This window comes from Danio rerio, chromosome 8, assembly GCF_049306965.1.
Source record: "Danio rerio strain Tuebingen ecotype United States chromosome 8, GRCz12tu, whole genome shotgun sequence".
Lineage (NCBI taxonomy): Eukaryota > Metazoa > Chordata > Actinopteri > Cypriniformes > Danionidae > Danio > Danio rerio.
The window spans coordinates 8,838,694-8,853,618 of NC_133183.1; the positions used below are offsets into that span (position 1 = coordinate 8,838,694).

The 14,925-nt window shown below is 36.9% G+C and overlaps 4 protein-coding genes across 7 annotated transcripts in view; 3 read left to right on the top strand and 1 right to left on the bottom strand.

Moving 5' to 3' along the window:
- The window catches only part of grip2a (glutamate receptor interacting protein 2a), a 100,781-nt gene extending 97,131 nt beyond the window's left edge, over positions 1-3,650 (bottom strand). For 3 of the 4 annotated variants that reach the window (XR_012383798.1, XR_012383799.1, XR_012383792.1), the window contains exon 1: positions 3,289-3,632. Coding sequence is in view for 1 of the 4 variants with exons in the window: in NM_001430888.1 (NP_001417817.1) it covers positions 3,289-3,454 (166 nt within the window). In the remaining 3 variants the exon portion in view is untranslated. Of the gene's footprint in view, positions 1-3,288 lie in introns of all 4 variants that reach the window. The other variant, NM_001430888.1, reaches the window with a different exon arrangement.
- A 3,218-nt stretch (positions 3,651-6,868) lies between these two features.
- The window catches only part of ssuh2rs1 (ssu-2 homolog, related sequence 1), a 37,750-nt gene continuing 29,693 nt past the window's right edge, over positions 6,869-14,925 (top strand). Inside the window, exons 1-2 of the mRNA XM_005166701.6 lie at positions 6,869-6,956; positions 7,043-7,101. Of these exons, the coding sequence (XP_005166758.1) occupies positions 6,937-6,956; positions 7,043-7,101 (79 nt within the window). The 5' untranslated portion in view covers positions 6,869-6,936. The remainder of the gene's footprint in view (positions 6,957-7,042; positions 7,102-14,925) is intronic.
- Positions 10,936-12,699, top strand: cenpa (histone H3-like centromeric protein A). The gene has a single exon (NM_001164240.2). It carries the CDS (start codon positions 11,034-11,036, stop codon positions 11,469-11,471), a length of 438 nt encoding a protein of 145 aa, NP_001157712.1. The 5' UTR covers positions 10,936-11,033; the 3' UTR covers positions 11,472-12,699.
- selenoh (selenoprotein H) lies at positions 11,887-12,699 on the top strand. Its single transcript, NM_178133.3, has one exon. The coding sequence runs from the start codon at positions 12,044-12,046 to the stop codon at positions 12,425-12,427; it is 384 nt and encodes a 127-aa protein (NP_835234.2). The 5' UTR covers positions 11,887-12,043; the 3' UTR covers positions 12,428-12,699.

Consider the following 14,925-nt stretch of genomic DNA (forward strand, 5'->3'; position numbering starts at 1 on the left):
TGAAACAATTTTTAAAAAATCCAAATAATTTTGGACTATATTGTGGTAAATAAATTTGTAATAAAAAGAGTAAGTATATAATAAGAAGTGCACAAAAGCTTGTAAAAGGAGAACTGCAGAGAGTAATTTTAAAACTACACAGCCATCATGTGGCTGGACACTGTTTTGCAGGTAAAGATACGAGTAAAATAAAGAGTGCTTTATGGTTTTCTAGAGTGAACAACTGTATTCAGCTACAAAAATGGAACAATCAAAGATAAAATAACATTGTCAACATTGTATAAATGATTTAAAAATATTAAAATATTTAATAAATAATCTAATCCTGCGATGTGACTATTGTGGATACGCACATTGCGATATCAATGCTTCAACGATATATTGTGCAGCCCTAATGTTTTTCTTTTCATTCCTTCATGTTGTCTCAACACAAATCATTTAAGTCATTTTCTTTTACAAATTTAAGTGGATTAAACATAAAACAATTAAGTTGTCCGAAAAAAAACAAACAACAAGAATTGTGTTGTTTCAGCTCATTTTAAATAAGTAGTTTGAACAAACATATTTACTGTAGTTTACAAGTACTAATAAGCAGCCAATATCTCAATAACATGCGCTCTAATAAGCTATTACTTATTAGTAATTGCTTGTGTTAATTTAGATTGATTGAGAGGATTCTGTAGAGAAGTGAATGTTAAATAAATTGTAATAAACAAATTACAAGCAAAGATAAATGCAATAAAGCAAAGCTAAAAGTAAAATAAGCAGTGCATCATTTGTAGTTTTGCATAAAGAAATGTAAAAAAAATAAAAATCACACTGCAAAGTCTTTATTGTAAAAATAATGCAATAAAATTATGCTTTAACTTCCAATTGGACAAAGATCTTGTGCCTGATTATTATAATCTCTCTCAGGCCTTAAAGAGCCCATATTTTGGGTTTTTGAAAATGCCCTTCCACAGCTCTAAGTGAAATATCCAGCTAAGGCTTAATCTGTAAGTGTACAGTGTTTAAAACTGTCGATTCATCTATGAAAGAGTCGACTCATAGTGCTTCAAACGAGTCGTCTTAATAACGAGTCATTAGGTGTTTCGCGATGACGTGGCCACGAAACACAAATAGTTGCGCGCGCAAACCTGGGAAATTTGAAACCTGCAGCCCCGCCCACTAACACAGAAAAAAAGCCACACACACACACACACACACAGAGACGCCGATCGAATGAAGTCACGCTGTGCAGATGGATATTATTGACAGTCTCTACCCAAAGAGCATTATAGCCCAGCCTTGAGCATTTCGAGTGCTTCTGGAAACTACATGCTTACAAAAAAGACTTCATCGGCCGTTTGTTAAAGGAAGGATCAGTAAAGACTGCATCATGGATCAGTTTCTTCCTCCATTTCACAAGTGTAAGTACGTGTGATTAAAATTGTTGCTTCGTTTACTCTAGCTTGCAAATTATGTATTTAGTTGTGTTTTGTTACTGTATCAGGTTAACTCTTTATATTCTCATATCGCGTTTAAAGCCACGTTGAAAACGCCACGCTTTGTTTACGGTTTGTCAGCTGTTCCTACACACATGCAACGGTCAAATTTCAAAATAAAAGTTCAAGGTGAGGTGTCTAAATTGCACCCAGCGAGCAGAACTGGCGCTATAGGCGAACGGCGATCACACCGCCCTCAACCCTAAAGTGCATTCTCAGTTTTTGAATGTTTCGGTGTTGTGTCCTCTGAGGAGGAGGGTAATGTGTGTGCGTGTGTGCGTGTGTGCGTGTGTGTGTGTGTGTGTGTGTGTGTGTGTGTGTGTGTGTGTGTGTGTGTGTGAAAAGAACAGATAGAGCATGACGGGCTAGGAGATCTCCTTGCCAGTTCTTGGAGTTTTTGCTCAATAAAATAGTTAGTCGTCTGTATTTTCAAGTCCAGTCTGTATTTACATTCACCCACTGGCAGCTAAAATCCATGCCTTACACTATGAAGCGTGAATGCACTCTGACTATATTGTGGATAAACTGCTATGCATTTCACTCTGTCTCGTGCTGAAGGCTGTCAGTGTCGACCCATCGCAGCAGGCTGTCAACGGTCATATCAGCACAGATTAGCTTCGCACTAAGGCCGTACTCACACTAGGTACAGTTGCCTCGAACGCTTGTCCCCCTGACGGCCCGCACTCACACCACAATCGGGCCTCGGCAGGATTACGTCATCGCTGCTGCGCTGTTCAGTGAGAAGCGCTGTCACTCAGCAGCACAGTGGAGATTTCTCTAGTTAAATCAATTCAGTCGTTTGTTATGCAGTGACATGCAGTCAAATATTTCACCAAACAGTCCTTAGGGATGCGGTGACACGCAGTCAGATATTTCGCCGAACAGATCCGCCACTTTTGGCGCTCATAATCATAAAGCTCTCGTGTTGCAGGAATGAGGAGGTCTGCTGAAGGTGCACAGCTGTCGTGCAGTGAGGAGTTTGCGTCTGTAATAAACTACGGCAGTTTGCGTTTACAGAATGATTAATAAATCCAGATTAAACAGTCCCTTAAAAGTCACGTCTCGCTTTCAGTTTCGGGCTTTGGTGTGTTTTGCACTCACACTACAAACGTACCGCGCCAAAGCCCAAGTGAACCGCGCTCAGGCCCACCTCTTCCAACCTGGCCAGGGCCGGCCAAGTGAACCGTGCCTGAGCCCGATTCAGCGCACTTACACTTCTCAAACGACCCGGGAAATGGGCCTGGGCACGGTACGGATGGCATAGTGTGAGTAGGCCCTGAGAAGGGGTTTGGGAACAAATGAGTCGCTGAACGATTCATACGGGAGTTGCTGGGATAATTAGGTAAAAATAAATGCAGATTATAAGACCATGAAAGTGTTTTTGACCTTACATGCATATTAGACTGTTGTTGGAGACCCTTACAACCAAAATATGACCCTATTTCATGTATAATAGGGGCTCTTTAAAAACATGCAAACTATAACATTTTACTCCGTTCGTGGTGACTTCACAAACCTTTTTTTCTGTACTGTGACTTTTGCTCAAATATAATCCTAACTCAACATTGCATATGTAAGCGATGTGACTGTTTTAATGCATACATCTCGATATCGATGCTGAAACGATATATTGTGTGACCCTAGTTTCAAGTCCTTTAAAATAAGTAGTTTGAACAAGCATGCGGCATTTTTTGTGTATCGTCCAGCCCAATATTAATATGAAAGCATCTTCTGAACTAATCATCACTGTTTACCCATACAAACATCATCAACACACACAAACACACACACACACCAGTCTTACCTTTAACTCTTCCTCTAATAACTCCAATCCGACATCGCAGAGAAAAGGAAAACATCCTGCGTTTCCCTTTGACTCCTCCAGCCAGTGCTTTCTTCAAGGCCCCTCGCGTAGAGGAGACCCCATCGGGGAGCAGTTTAGGATTGACCGAACAACTAACACGCCACATGCTTCTTCTTGTCCTACTTCTCAAACACAAAACTACCAGAGATGCCTCTTCCTCTTATTTCCATCCTGGAGCAGTTTTCAGTTCAATCCCTGCGTGACATACTGTGGCTTACTGAGGCTTTTTGCAGAAACACGACGCGTCTTATTTCACTCTCCGCAAAGTCATGTCATGAAAATCTGGGTATGACTTAATAACGGATCCAGATAAATATAGTGGGCAGGGCTGGAAACACTGTTGGGGTGCGAGTGTGTTTGTTGGCTGCCTACAGATGAGACAGATGGACTGAAGCGGCCTGCTACTGAGGCACAGACTGCCTGAACCACAGGAGAGAAACAACTACAAGGTTTTATTTGGGATGTTTAAATACCTTGGTACATACATAATAAAATATAATAGAGCAGACATGCAGGGTTATTCCTGTATAGAGAATTATGAGGCAGCCACCTCTATCAAATGTTGTTACACATCAGCCATTCGACAAAAATCAGACAGGCAGTCAGGGCTACCGACAGACTTCAAATGAAGCTCAAGCACTGGTATTAAGTCTTAATTTGGCCACAACTTTCTCTATTTCTCAGCAACTGGAATTCTTTTTGGTGACAATTCTTATTTTGACACATGAATTGGGAAAATGCTTTGAAAATGTAAAAACTAAAAATCAACAAAATATTTTGGGAAAATTGTCTCCCGCTTTTGTTATGTCCGTGGCTTAAGAATAATAATCTTTATAATTATATTAAAAATAAATACTTTAATGAATAATTATATTTTATAGCATAAAAAAGTAATTGTAAAGTAATTTTATACTGACAGATAATGGCTTAATAATTTAAATCCTTTTGCTTCACATTAATTTGTATGAATATGTCTTGATTTGTGAATGTTTCGATATTTATACTTAAAATTTTTAGTATATAAATGTATAAAATAATAATAATAATAATATATTCTGATTATTCTAACAACGAGGAAGGTATTTTTGGTGGTTTAAACCAAAGGTAAATATATCTATATATCCATATATCCATCCATCTAGTTAGTTAGTTAGTATTTTGTAAGTTAGGTCAGGCTGTCATGATGCAACTATACATCTACAGTTAAAAATGAACAGTAAACAATGGCTTGCATGACATTTTTTTGTTTGTTTGTTTCAGTTCAGTTTCCTTTATTTTTGTCATTCGAAACATCACAATAAATTGTAATGCAGAACGAAATTATGTTGCATCAGACCCAACAAGAACATAAAACCATTAAACATAAAACCTAACAAAATAAATAAGCTTTTATAATTTAAAAATATATATAAAAATATACAGTTGAAGTCAGAATTATTAGTCCCCCTTTTAATTTTTTTTCTTTTTTTTTAATATTTCTTAAATGATGTTTAACAGAGCAAGGAAATTTTTACAGTATGTCTGATAATATTTTTTCTTCTTGAGAAAGTCTAATTTGTTTAGTTTCGGCTAGAATAAAAGCAGTTTTTAATTTTTAAACACCATTTTAAGATCAAAATTATTAGCCCCTTTAAGCTAAATGTTTTTTCGATAGTCTACAGAACAAACCATCGTTATACAATATCTTGCCTAACCCTAACCTGGTTATTTCTGGTAACCCTAACCTAGTTAACCTATAACCTAGTTAAGCCTTTAAATGTCACTTTAAGCTGTACAGAAGTGTCAAATACAAGTGTACAAATATTATTTACTGTCATCATAACAAAGTTAAAATAAGTCAGTTTTTATAAATGAGTTATTAAAACTATTATGTTTAGAAATGTGTTGAAAAAAATCTCTCTGTTAAACAGAAATTGGGGAAATAAATTAACAGGGGGGCGAATAATTCATTAGGGGTTAATAATTCTGACTTCAACTGTATTTATTTAAAATATAACCTAATTTAAAAATAAAAAAGTAAAATCACAGAAAGGAATAAATTAATACTCAAAATCTCAAATAACTTATCGCACAGTTTGTTATAATAGTAATAATAATAAAGTTTTGTGCTGATTTAACCATGTATTTATTTATTATTACATACTAGCTATTCAATAGAATTTAAGATACAGTATTATTTAAAAGTCTTATAATGACAGGATAAAAACCATCATGAAACTGCACTGATTTGCTCCTCACTCTTCTGTAACGACTGCCTGATGGCATAAGCGTGAGCAAACTATGGCCAGGATTGGTTGGATCTCTTAGAATGCTATTTGCCCTAGACCAGGGGTCACCAAACTTGTTCCTGAAGGACCAGTGTCCTCCAGATTTTCGCTCCAACCCTAATCAAACACACCTGAACAAGCTAATCAAGGTATACTTGAAACAACCAGGCAGGTGTGTTGAGGCAAGTTGGAGTTAAACCCTGCAGGGACACCGGCCCTCCAGGACCGAGATTGGTGACCCCTGCCCTAGACAGACAAAACTGTTGATACATTTCCTTGATGGATGTCATTTTGACTCCATCAAGGACTTTTTTGTTACCTTTTACATTCATGCTTCATTAATCATTTTCTACTTAAGAATTGTAGTACTGTTTACAGTTTTTTGGGGGGCCTGATAATTGGTTGTTGCTCATTCTTTTGATAGTCTGCATTTATATTGCCAATTTAACCCATTTATCAATTAATCCAATTTACATTTAGTCTGTTCACCTAAAAATACAAATAAAATCCAGCCTGATGTTTTAGATATTTTTATATTATTACATTTTAATGAATGTCACAACCGTCCCCGTGCTCGGGTTGGGGTTGCAATGTTTGACTTTTTCTGTTAAAGTTTAAATTCTGCATATATTATCATATGTACACATATTATAGCAATGTGGTTTGGTTTATTATATTAAAATTTGGGGGTTTTGTAAAAAAACAAGCAAAAAAAAAAAAAAAACACTGAAGAAACTGAAGGAAATGCAAAAAGTGTTGCAACTGTCCCCACTCTCCTCTGGATTTGTAAAAAGCAACTCCTAACATACTGTAAACCTCATTTTCCCCCTAATTTCTTATTTTCGCCTTCAATCTGGAGGAGTTTATTTTGTGTGAGGGTTCATGTATTTCCCGTCAATCTAGTGTAACTACGGCGCCCCTAAGCGGACATATTAATAAAAAAAAATAATAATGCAAGAAATGAGAACTGCCAAAAAAAGGATTTGCGATTTTAAAGCGTTTCCCAGTACAAACAAATAAATATATATAGTTTGAAAATACCCCCCCCCCTTCATTCTCGTCAGCATTTTGCTTTAAATGCTGTCATTTGACGTCCACACACACACACACACACACACTGAGCTAAACCGAAAGTACGTTATTGACCATGCAGCAACTTCCCTTATATACAATGACCGACTGTGCAGAATGAGCAATAGCCTATTGTTGACCTGTTACGTCTTTATAACGGCAATCATTTGCAAACTAAGATCACATGATGAGTAAAGCAAGAGGAAGCTGTTGTTGAGTAAATCAGGAACTCTCACTTCATATCCCAAAAATGGAGAGACCGATCGTCAGGTAAGATTTTAGATCTTCTTTATTATTAATACAGTGTTTTTGCTATATAATGCGCATAAACTGACTAAATTAACCCTTCTCTGTAGTGACTATGGGGCGCATTACGGCGCAATTAACCAGGTTTATGGATTACCACCAGCAGCAGGTAGGAGTTTGCTGTGAATTTCGCAGTTTGGCAGATTTTAACACTTCATTGTTGTCCTCTATTTTCTCTTTTCAAAAGAGCCACATATACATTTAAGACATTTTGTTGTACTTTATAGCGAGTAGTAGGCTTAATATGTAAATAATTTGTTATTGTACTTTGTCCTAAAAGTATGCACTATTTTGAGAAGAAAAACAGATTTTCTGCAGTGATTTCTGATTGTAATTCATTTTAACTTGTGAATTAGAAAAATATTAGATTCAGTTTATTCAGAATGTTTTTTTTTTTTTTTTACTTAGGCCTACGCTGTATGGCTAATAGATTTTTATAATATATAGACATTTCCAAGATATTTAATTGTACCATAACTAAGTTACACAGTAGGTATTGAAAGGACTATTATAATGAATTGTCCAGGACTGCTATCGGTCATACACTCTCAGAAATTAAGGTACAGAAGCTGTCATTGGGGCAGTACCTTTTCCAAAAAGTACATATTTGTACCCAGAGAGTCCACAGTGGTCCCTCAAAGATGCATTATAGTGGCCAGATGTACCTAAAAAGTAACTTTGAGATACCATTATGGACCCTTCAGGAACAAATAAGTACTTTTTGAAAAGGTACTGCCCCAGTGACAGCTCCTGTACCTTTATTTTTGAGAGTGTATAAGAGATTGCTTTTTTACCCACGTTCACATTCTGCTTCCATATATATGCATACATACTCACCGGCCACATTATTAGGTACACCTTGGACCCCCATTTGCCTTCAGAACTGCCTTAATCTTGCATGGCATAGATCCAATATGGTACTGGAAATATTTCTGAGAGATTTTGATAGCGTCACACAGTTGTTGAAAATTTGTAGGCTGCACATCCATGATGCGAAATCTCCTGTTCCACCACATCCCAAAAATGCTCTATTGGATTGAGTTCTGGAGGCCATTCGAATACAGTGAACTCATTGTCATGTTCAAGAAACCAGTCTGAGATGATTCATGCTTTATGACATGGTGTATTATCCTGCTGGAAGTAGCCATCAGAAGATGGGTACACTGTGGTCATGAAGGGATGAACATGGTCAACAACAATACTCAGGTAGGCTGTGGCGTTGATGCAATGTGCCAAGAAAATATCCCCACACCATTACACCACCACCACCAGCCTGAACCGTTGATACAAGGCAGGATGGATCCATGCTTTCATGTTGTTAATGCCAAATTCTTACTCTACCATCCGAATGTTGCAGCAGAAATCGAGACTTATCAAATAAGGCAACGTTTTTTCAATCTTCTATTGTCTAATTTTAGTGAGCCTGTGTGAATTGTAGCCTCAGTTCCCTGTTCTTGGCTAACCACCGTGCCATATTCAAAATCTCTTAAACCACCTTTCTTCCCCATTGTGATGCTCGGTTTGAACTGCAGCAGATCGTCTTGACCATGTTACTGCCACGTGATTGGCTGATTAGAAATTTGCGTAACGAGCAGTTGGACAGGTGTACCTAATAAAGTGGCCAGTGAGCGTACAGAATGTACAGAAAAATTAAACATTTGATAAAAAGGAAAAAGTTCAGAAGATGCAAATATCCTCGATTTCCCCTTTTCGCTAAAATCTAAAGTGCACTTTTAAAATATTATGCATGATATTTACCCGGCTACTAAATTTTAAGATTACAGTTTTACTTGGATTAAGATACTTGCTAAAATAGTTCAAATGCATGTTTTATATGTAATTAGGTTAATCCATTGCTCAATTTTCCATAAATTACTTGTGTCTTTATAAAATCTGCAGTATATTTTGAGAACGAAAGTGCAGACCTTGTTAGTAACTATTTAAATACATTAAATGAAAAGATTTTATTAACAGATCAAAAGTTTTGAAAACAGTATCCCAGAGTAATGTCTTTAATAACGATCTACTGTAGTCCCATAAACTGAGGCCTTAAAATCATGAGATTTATAAAGCAAGGGATTAATTTGATTAAATCTGTATTAACTTGTTTACCCCGCTTCTATTAGACTCTCAGAAATAAAGGTACGCGAGTTGTCACTAGTCGTGGTACCTTTTCGAAAGATACATTTTTGTACTTAAAGGGTCCTTATTAAAACCTTGAGGGTACATATTAGTACCTAAAAAGTACAAAAGTGTACCTCTTCAAAAGTTTAGGTACTAATATACACCTTTGAGATACCAATATATGCCCTTTAAGTACAAATATGTACTAATTTGAAAAGGTGCTACCCCAGTGGCATCTCGCGTACCTTTATTTCTGAGAGTGTATATGATAGCACCACAACAGTGACATCTTTGTACCTTATATTTCTGACATGGCTCAGTGGTTAGCACTGTTGCCAAACACCAAGAAGGTCGCTGGTTTGAGTCCTGGCTGGGTCAGTTGGCATTTCTGTGCGGAGTTTGCATGTTCTCTTCTTGTTAGTGTGGGTTTCCTCTGGGTGCTCTGGTTTCCTCCACAGTCCACAGACATGCGCTTTAAGTGAATTGAATAAACTAAATTGGCCATAATGTGTGTGTGTATGGACTGGCATCCACTGTGTAAAACATGTGCCAGGGCTCAACAATAGGGTATATGCCGAGCTAGTGCTGTTCCCATGCTGATACATGTCCGGTGACCAGTTATTGTGAATTTTTTCTCATATTATACGGTTCCTTATACAGCATCGATGTTATAATGTCATTAAAATACATTCATTTAAATAAACTTTAGCATTATTTACTTGCTCAAGCGTAAAACGAGACAAAAAGACATTTACTCGCACGCGCCCGTCAGAATCGGCAGGCTAACGCAGAAGCTCCATTGAATATACTGGGGTAAAATAAATGCTCATATTATAAAGATATGGCAGGGGAAATGTAATTTAATGCAGTGCTTCTTGTACAATCTGAGACCCACTTTAAATCGGATATCACTCAGCTAGTGGAGATCGCTGATTTTTAAAGAAAACAGACCTTAAACGCACCGGATTTTGCATTGGCATTCAATTTGCCAGGAGCGCTTAACCCAGGTTAATGGCAAATTAAAAGTCCTATTAGCATGCTTCGGCATATACCCCATAAGGACTGCCCGGTGGCCTGGGGCCAGTGTAAAAGACACTTGGGACAGTACGTTGAGCACGTTTTTTTTTTTTTTTGTAACGTGGTAACAACCAGTACAGCGAAAAGATGGCAACATGTTGGCAAAATTAAACAATAAGGCTAAAAGAAAACGTCTGTTTCTAAAGTCTTAGAGGCAGACAATTACATGGGAACAAAATTAAGAAACTGAAAAAAAAAAAAAAAAAATAACAGTGTTCAGTTTGGCAAGCCATTTTTATAAAAAATTATTTAGAATTGCATTAAAACACCAGCACATTTTTCATACTGCTCTTTCATTTGCATAAAATCTTGAATTTTGCTCATTATACATTTATTAACATATTTAAAATGTTTAAATTCTAGATTCACAGGCCTTATGTTGCCATTACTTAAAATATGTGGCTAGGAAGTAGCTATTAATTTTTTTTGTTTGTTTTTTTTGGTGGGGCCAGTGAAAATTTTGGCAGGGCAAGTAAAAATCTCAACCAATGGCCCGATCGGACCCGTATAAAAAATCCTTAGAGTTGAACCCTGTATGCTGTATAGGTTGGCGGTTCCTTCCGCTGTGGCGACCCCTGATGAATAAAGGGACTAAGCTGAAGTAAAATTAATGAATAAATTCATTTAATTAGAAGTTGTATAGAAAGGTTTTTAGGTAGGTGCAATCATGGCACACACTCCTAACCAGCAGGTGGCGGCAATGCACCTAAAAGTTGTATACAAACCACCAATAAAACTCATGGGGAAAAAGAAGAAGAAGAGAGCGCAGTTTGAAATTTTGCACGGCGGGGTACTCAAAAACGACAACATCTTGTACATCTGATCTGACATTCCGTGGACATGCCTCGCCATACATCGGCACACAAGCGAAAGCCATCGACGCCCAGACGCAGATCTCCCCCTGCATCACTACCACCGCCGGCAGGGTCAAGAACCCGCCGCCACAGCGGACCATCCGGATCATCGCCGCGCAAGAAACACAAATTTCGCCCTGGCACCCGAGCACTCATGGAGATACGCAAGTATCAGAAGTCGACCGGTCTTCTGCTGCGCAAGGCTCCGTTTTCACGACTGGTGCGGGAGGTGTGTCAGATGTTCAGCCGAGAGCACATGATGTGGCAAGGATATGCTTTAATGGCTCTACAGGAGGCTGCAGAGGCGTTCATGGTTCGTCTGTTTTCTGATGCCAACCTCTGTGCCATTCACGCCAAGAGAGTGACGTTGTTCCCACGTGACATACAACTCGCCCGGAGGATCAGAGGCGTTGAACACATGTAAAACTGCATGTCAGGATTCAATCAATTCCTTTCAGTCTTGCTGATGTAAGGACGCATTATATACTATAATTTTTTTATTATTACAGGCCTCAAATCAAAATGTTAAGATAGTTGCATATGTTCAGTCTAATAAACCAGATGTTTGTATGAAATTAAAGTGTGCTGGGACACTTTTAAAAAAATTCTAGTATTGTAATATAAAACATTTTATTCTGTGAGGTAAAACTGCAAACATTGTGTTCCTTTTCAGTTTTTTTAATAATATACCGATATGTTGTAAATAATCTAGATGGGATACAGCTGCGGATACTCGCGTCATTACTGTGACGCTACAATAATAAATTACGTCACTGTTAGGGTTATGCTTTAAAAAAATACAATTTGATGGCTAATTTAATAAAACCAGGTGTAATTACTGTTTTACATTAATGTGAGTGTTGGGGGGTAAACGTTAATAAGGTACAATCGATGTGTGATTTAATAATTCAATAATTCTCGTTAACTTCCGACTGCAACTGTATCCCTTCCAGCAATCCCCGCGAAAAACTTCTCACGTGTGTTGTTGCTGCTGCAATGGCGACTCGAGGCAAGTCAGCTCGCAAGCGAAAGGCGGATTCAGACGAAAAAGAAAAGCTTGACGATGCCAAGAAAGAAAAGCTTGAGGATAAGGATGAAGAAACAGGACTGAGGGTGGTCATCGAGCATTGTAAGAGCTGACGGGTTTACGGGCGCAACGCGGTCGTCGTGCGGGAAGCTCTTGCAGATTCGCACCCTGAACTCAAAGTGATGATAAACCCGCACAATCCCCGGAGAAACAGCTTTGAAATCACGCTGATGGACGGAGAAAGAGCGGATGTTTTGTGGTCCGGCATTAAAAAGGGTCCTCCACGCAAACTCAAGTTCCCTGAGCCTGCTGAAGTGGTGACCGCCCTGAAACAAGCGCTGGAGAAAGAGTAAATACTGTCTGCTTTCTGTGCTCCTGGACACTGGATGCATTTATGATGTGAATGGACTAATGGGAAAATCTCCCCGTCTGTTTACTGATGACCGACTCTGCTGTTCTGGACTGGAATGCTGACTTTGCCTCGTTTCCTCTGTTAACCATTGTTCAGTTCTGCTGTCACATGATTAGTGTTAATTTGCCTTTATATGTCTTGTGTCTAGTGTTTGTGTCATTCACCTTTTAACTGTTTGAATGGCACAAATAAAGCAACTATTTCTTGACAAAAGGCTGACTTTGACTTCTGTTAAGCTGCTCATTTCTGATTTCACATGACTAGTGTTACATTGCATTTATACATGTTTGTCATTCAGTTTTAGCTGTTTGCATGGCCCCAAACAAGCAAATACTTCTGGGGTGAAAAATAAAATCAGTGCATGCATTAATTACAGAGAACAGGGTAGCGATAGTGAAATGATGTAGTCACAGTGAAATCATGCATATTTTGAGTTGGTTTTGAGGATATTTAACTCTCTGGTCACATGCTTTAGAGTAGATTGATAGGCAACATAATGGTCTTTAAAGGGAAAACCCTCTTAATTTTAAGATGCATGCAAATTATTTAATTTATTTAATGTATTTTTTCATACTTAGAAGATTAAACCATAAGTCATTGTTAAGTTTTTATTTTCAGAATATATAATTTCTCATGTTATTTTTTTCTATCTCCTTTTTTGGTTTTTATTTTATTCCACCAGGTGGCGGTAAAACTATGGAATCCAAATTTGAAAGCCACATTTTGAAGTCAGAATTATTAGCTCTGTTTATTTTTTCTTCCAATTTCTGTTTAATGGAGAGCAGATTTATTTAACACATTTCTGAACATAATAGTTTAGTAACTAATTTCTAATATCTGATTTATTTTCTCTTTGTCATGATGACAGTAAATAATATTTGACTAGATAATTTTTCAAGACACTTCTATACAGCTTAAAGTGACATTTAAAGGCTTAACTAGGTTAATTAGGTTAACTAGGCAGGTTAGGGTAATTAGGCACGTTACTTTATAACAATGGTTTGTTCTGTAGACTATCAAAAATAGCTTAAAGGGGCTAATATTGAACTTAATAAGGTTTTTAAAAACTGCTTTTATTCTAGCCGAAATAAAACAAATAGGACTTTCTCTAGAAGAAAAATATTATCAGACATACTATGGAAATTGCTCTGTTAAACATCATTTAGGAAATATTTAAAGGAGGTTTAATAATTCTGATTTCAATATATATAATGCAAGAGAGAATCTGATAATGACAAATGTCTCATTTTACCAGTAGAATAAAAATGGTCTAATGTTGTCAATGACAGATTACAAACATATATCTTAAACATAATATAAACATAGAGCTACGCATCGATGAATTTGCTCTTCAGTGTTTGAACTCTCAGTAATGATTAAATCACACTGAACTGAGCTAAACTGAACTGAACTGAACTTAAACACTAAAAACTGAACTACACTGTTCCAGTTACTATGACCATTTATGTGAAGCTGCTTTGACACAATCTACATTGTAAAAGCGCTATACAAATAAAGCTGAATTGAATAATAATTCAATATCAAAATAATGAATAATTGTATGATGTCGTCACTTTACTGTGCAATTAGGACCAGGACAAATTTAAAGTCTGTTCAAGTCCACCATTCCAAGTCATACAAGCTACATACAAAATGTAGCGTTTAAACCAACAGTAGAGCTACACATAATATTACTACTGCTTTACCATATGTTTGAGAAATAACAATAATAATAGCCCACTCATATTAACCTTTATTTTACATCAATAGAGTCGTGAGGAAACCGTGATCTTGATTTTAAACAAAAAAATTGCGATTCTCATTTTAGCCAGAATCGTGCAATAATTGATTCTCAACTTTGAATGTCTGTCATAATATTTTATGACACCATTACCCTAAAAATATGTTCTTTTTTGGTATTAGCCTATAAATATGTTGTTAAGATACTAAAACATGCAAAGATCTGGGCCCCGCTTTCATTTGAGCTATTTCACGGCACAGATGAACACAGTATGCTGTTTTGAAAGGTATATAAGTAAAAGTAGAAGTAAATATGAAAATCATATTTATAAGTAAATATGAAGTAAATTTATGTTATCGCTACCAGAAAGTTCTGTTTATTTTAGCAGGAAGTGGCTAGGCAAAAGATGCATGCATATTTAAAATCACAGCGAAAAGTAACAGTCATTTTGAGCAATATTAAAGGTAGAAATCCTCAGTTCTTTACTGTTTTGTAATAAAAAAAACAATGTTACATAGAAATACAAAGATATTTAGAAAATGTCAGGGTGTTATAGATATGTCAGTTTTATTTTAAAGTTATTAAATTACAAAAATGAAAAACTCTCTGACTGCCTCTGTGGTTCTAGTGTTATAGCCACATCCCTCCACTTGGACCTTGCAGATGAGCGATTGATCCGCTGATGCATCAGCTGACCA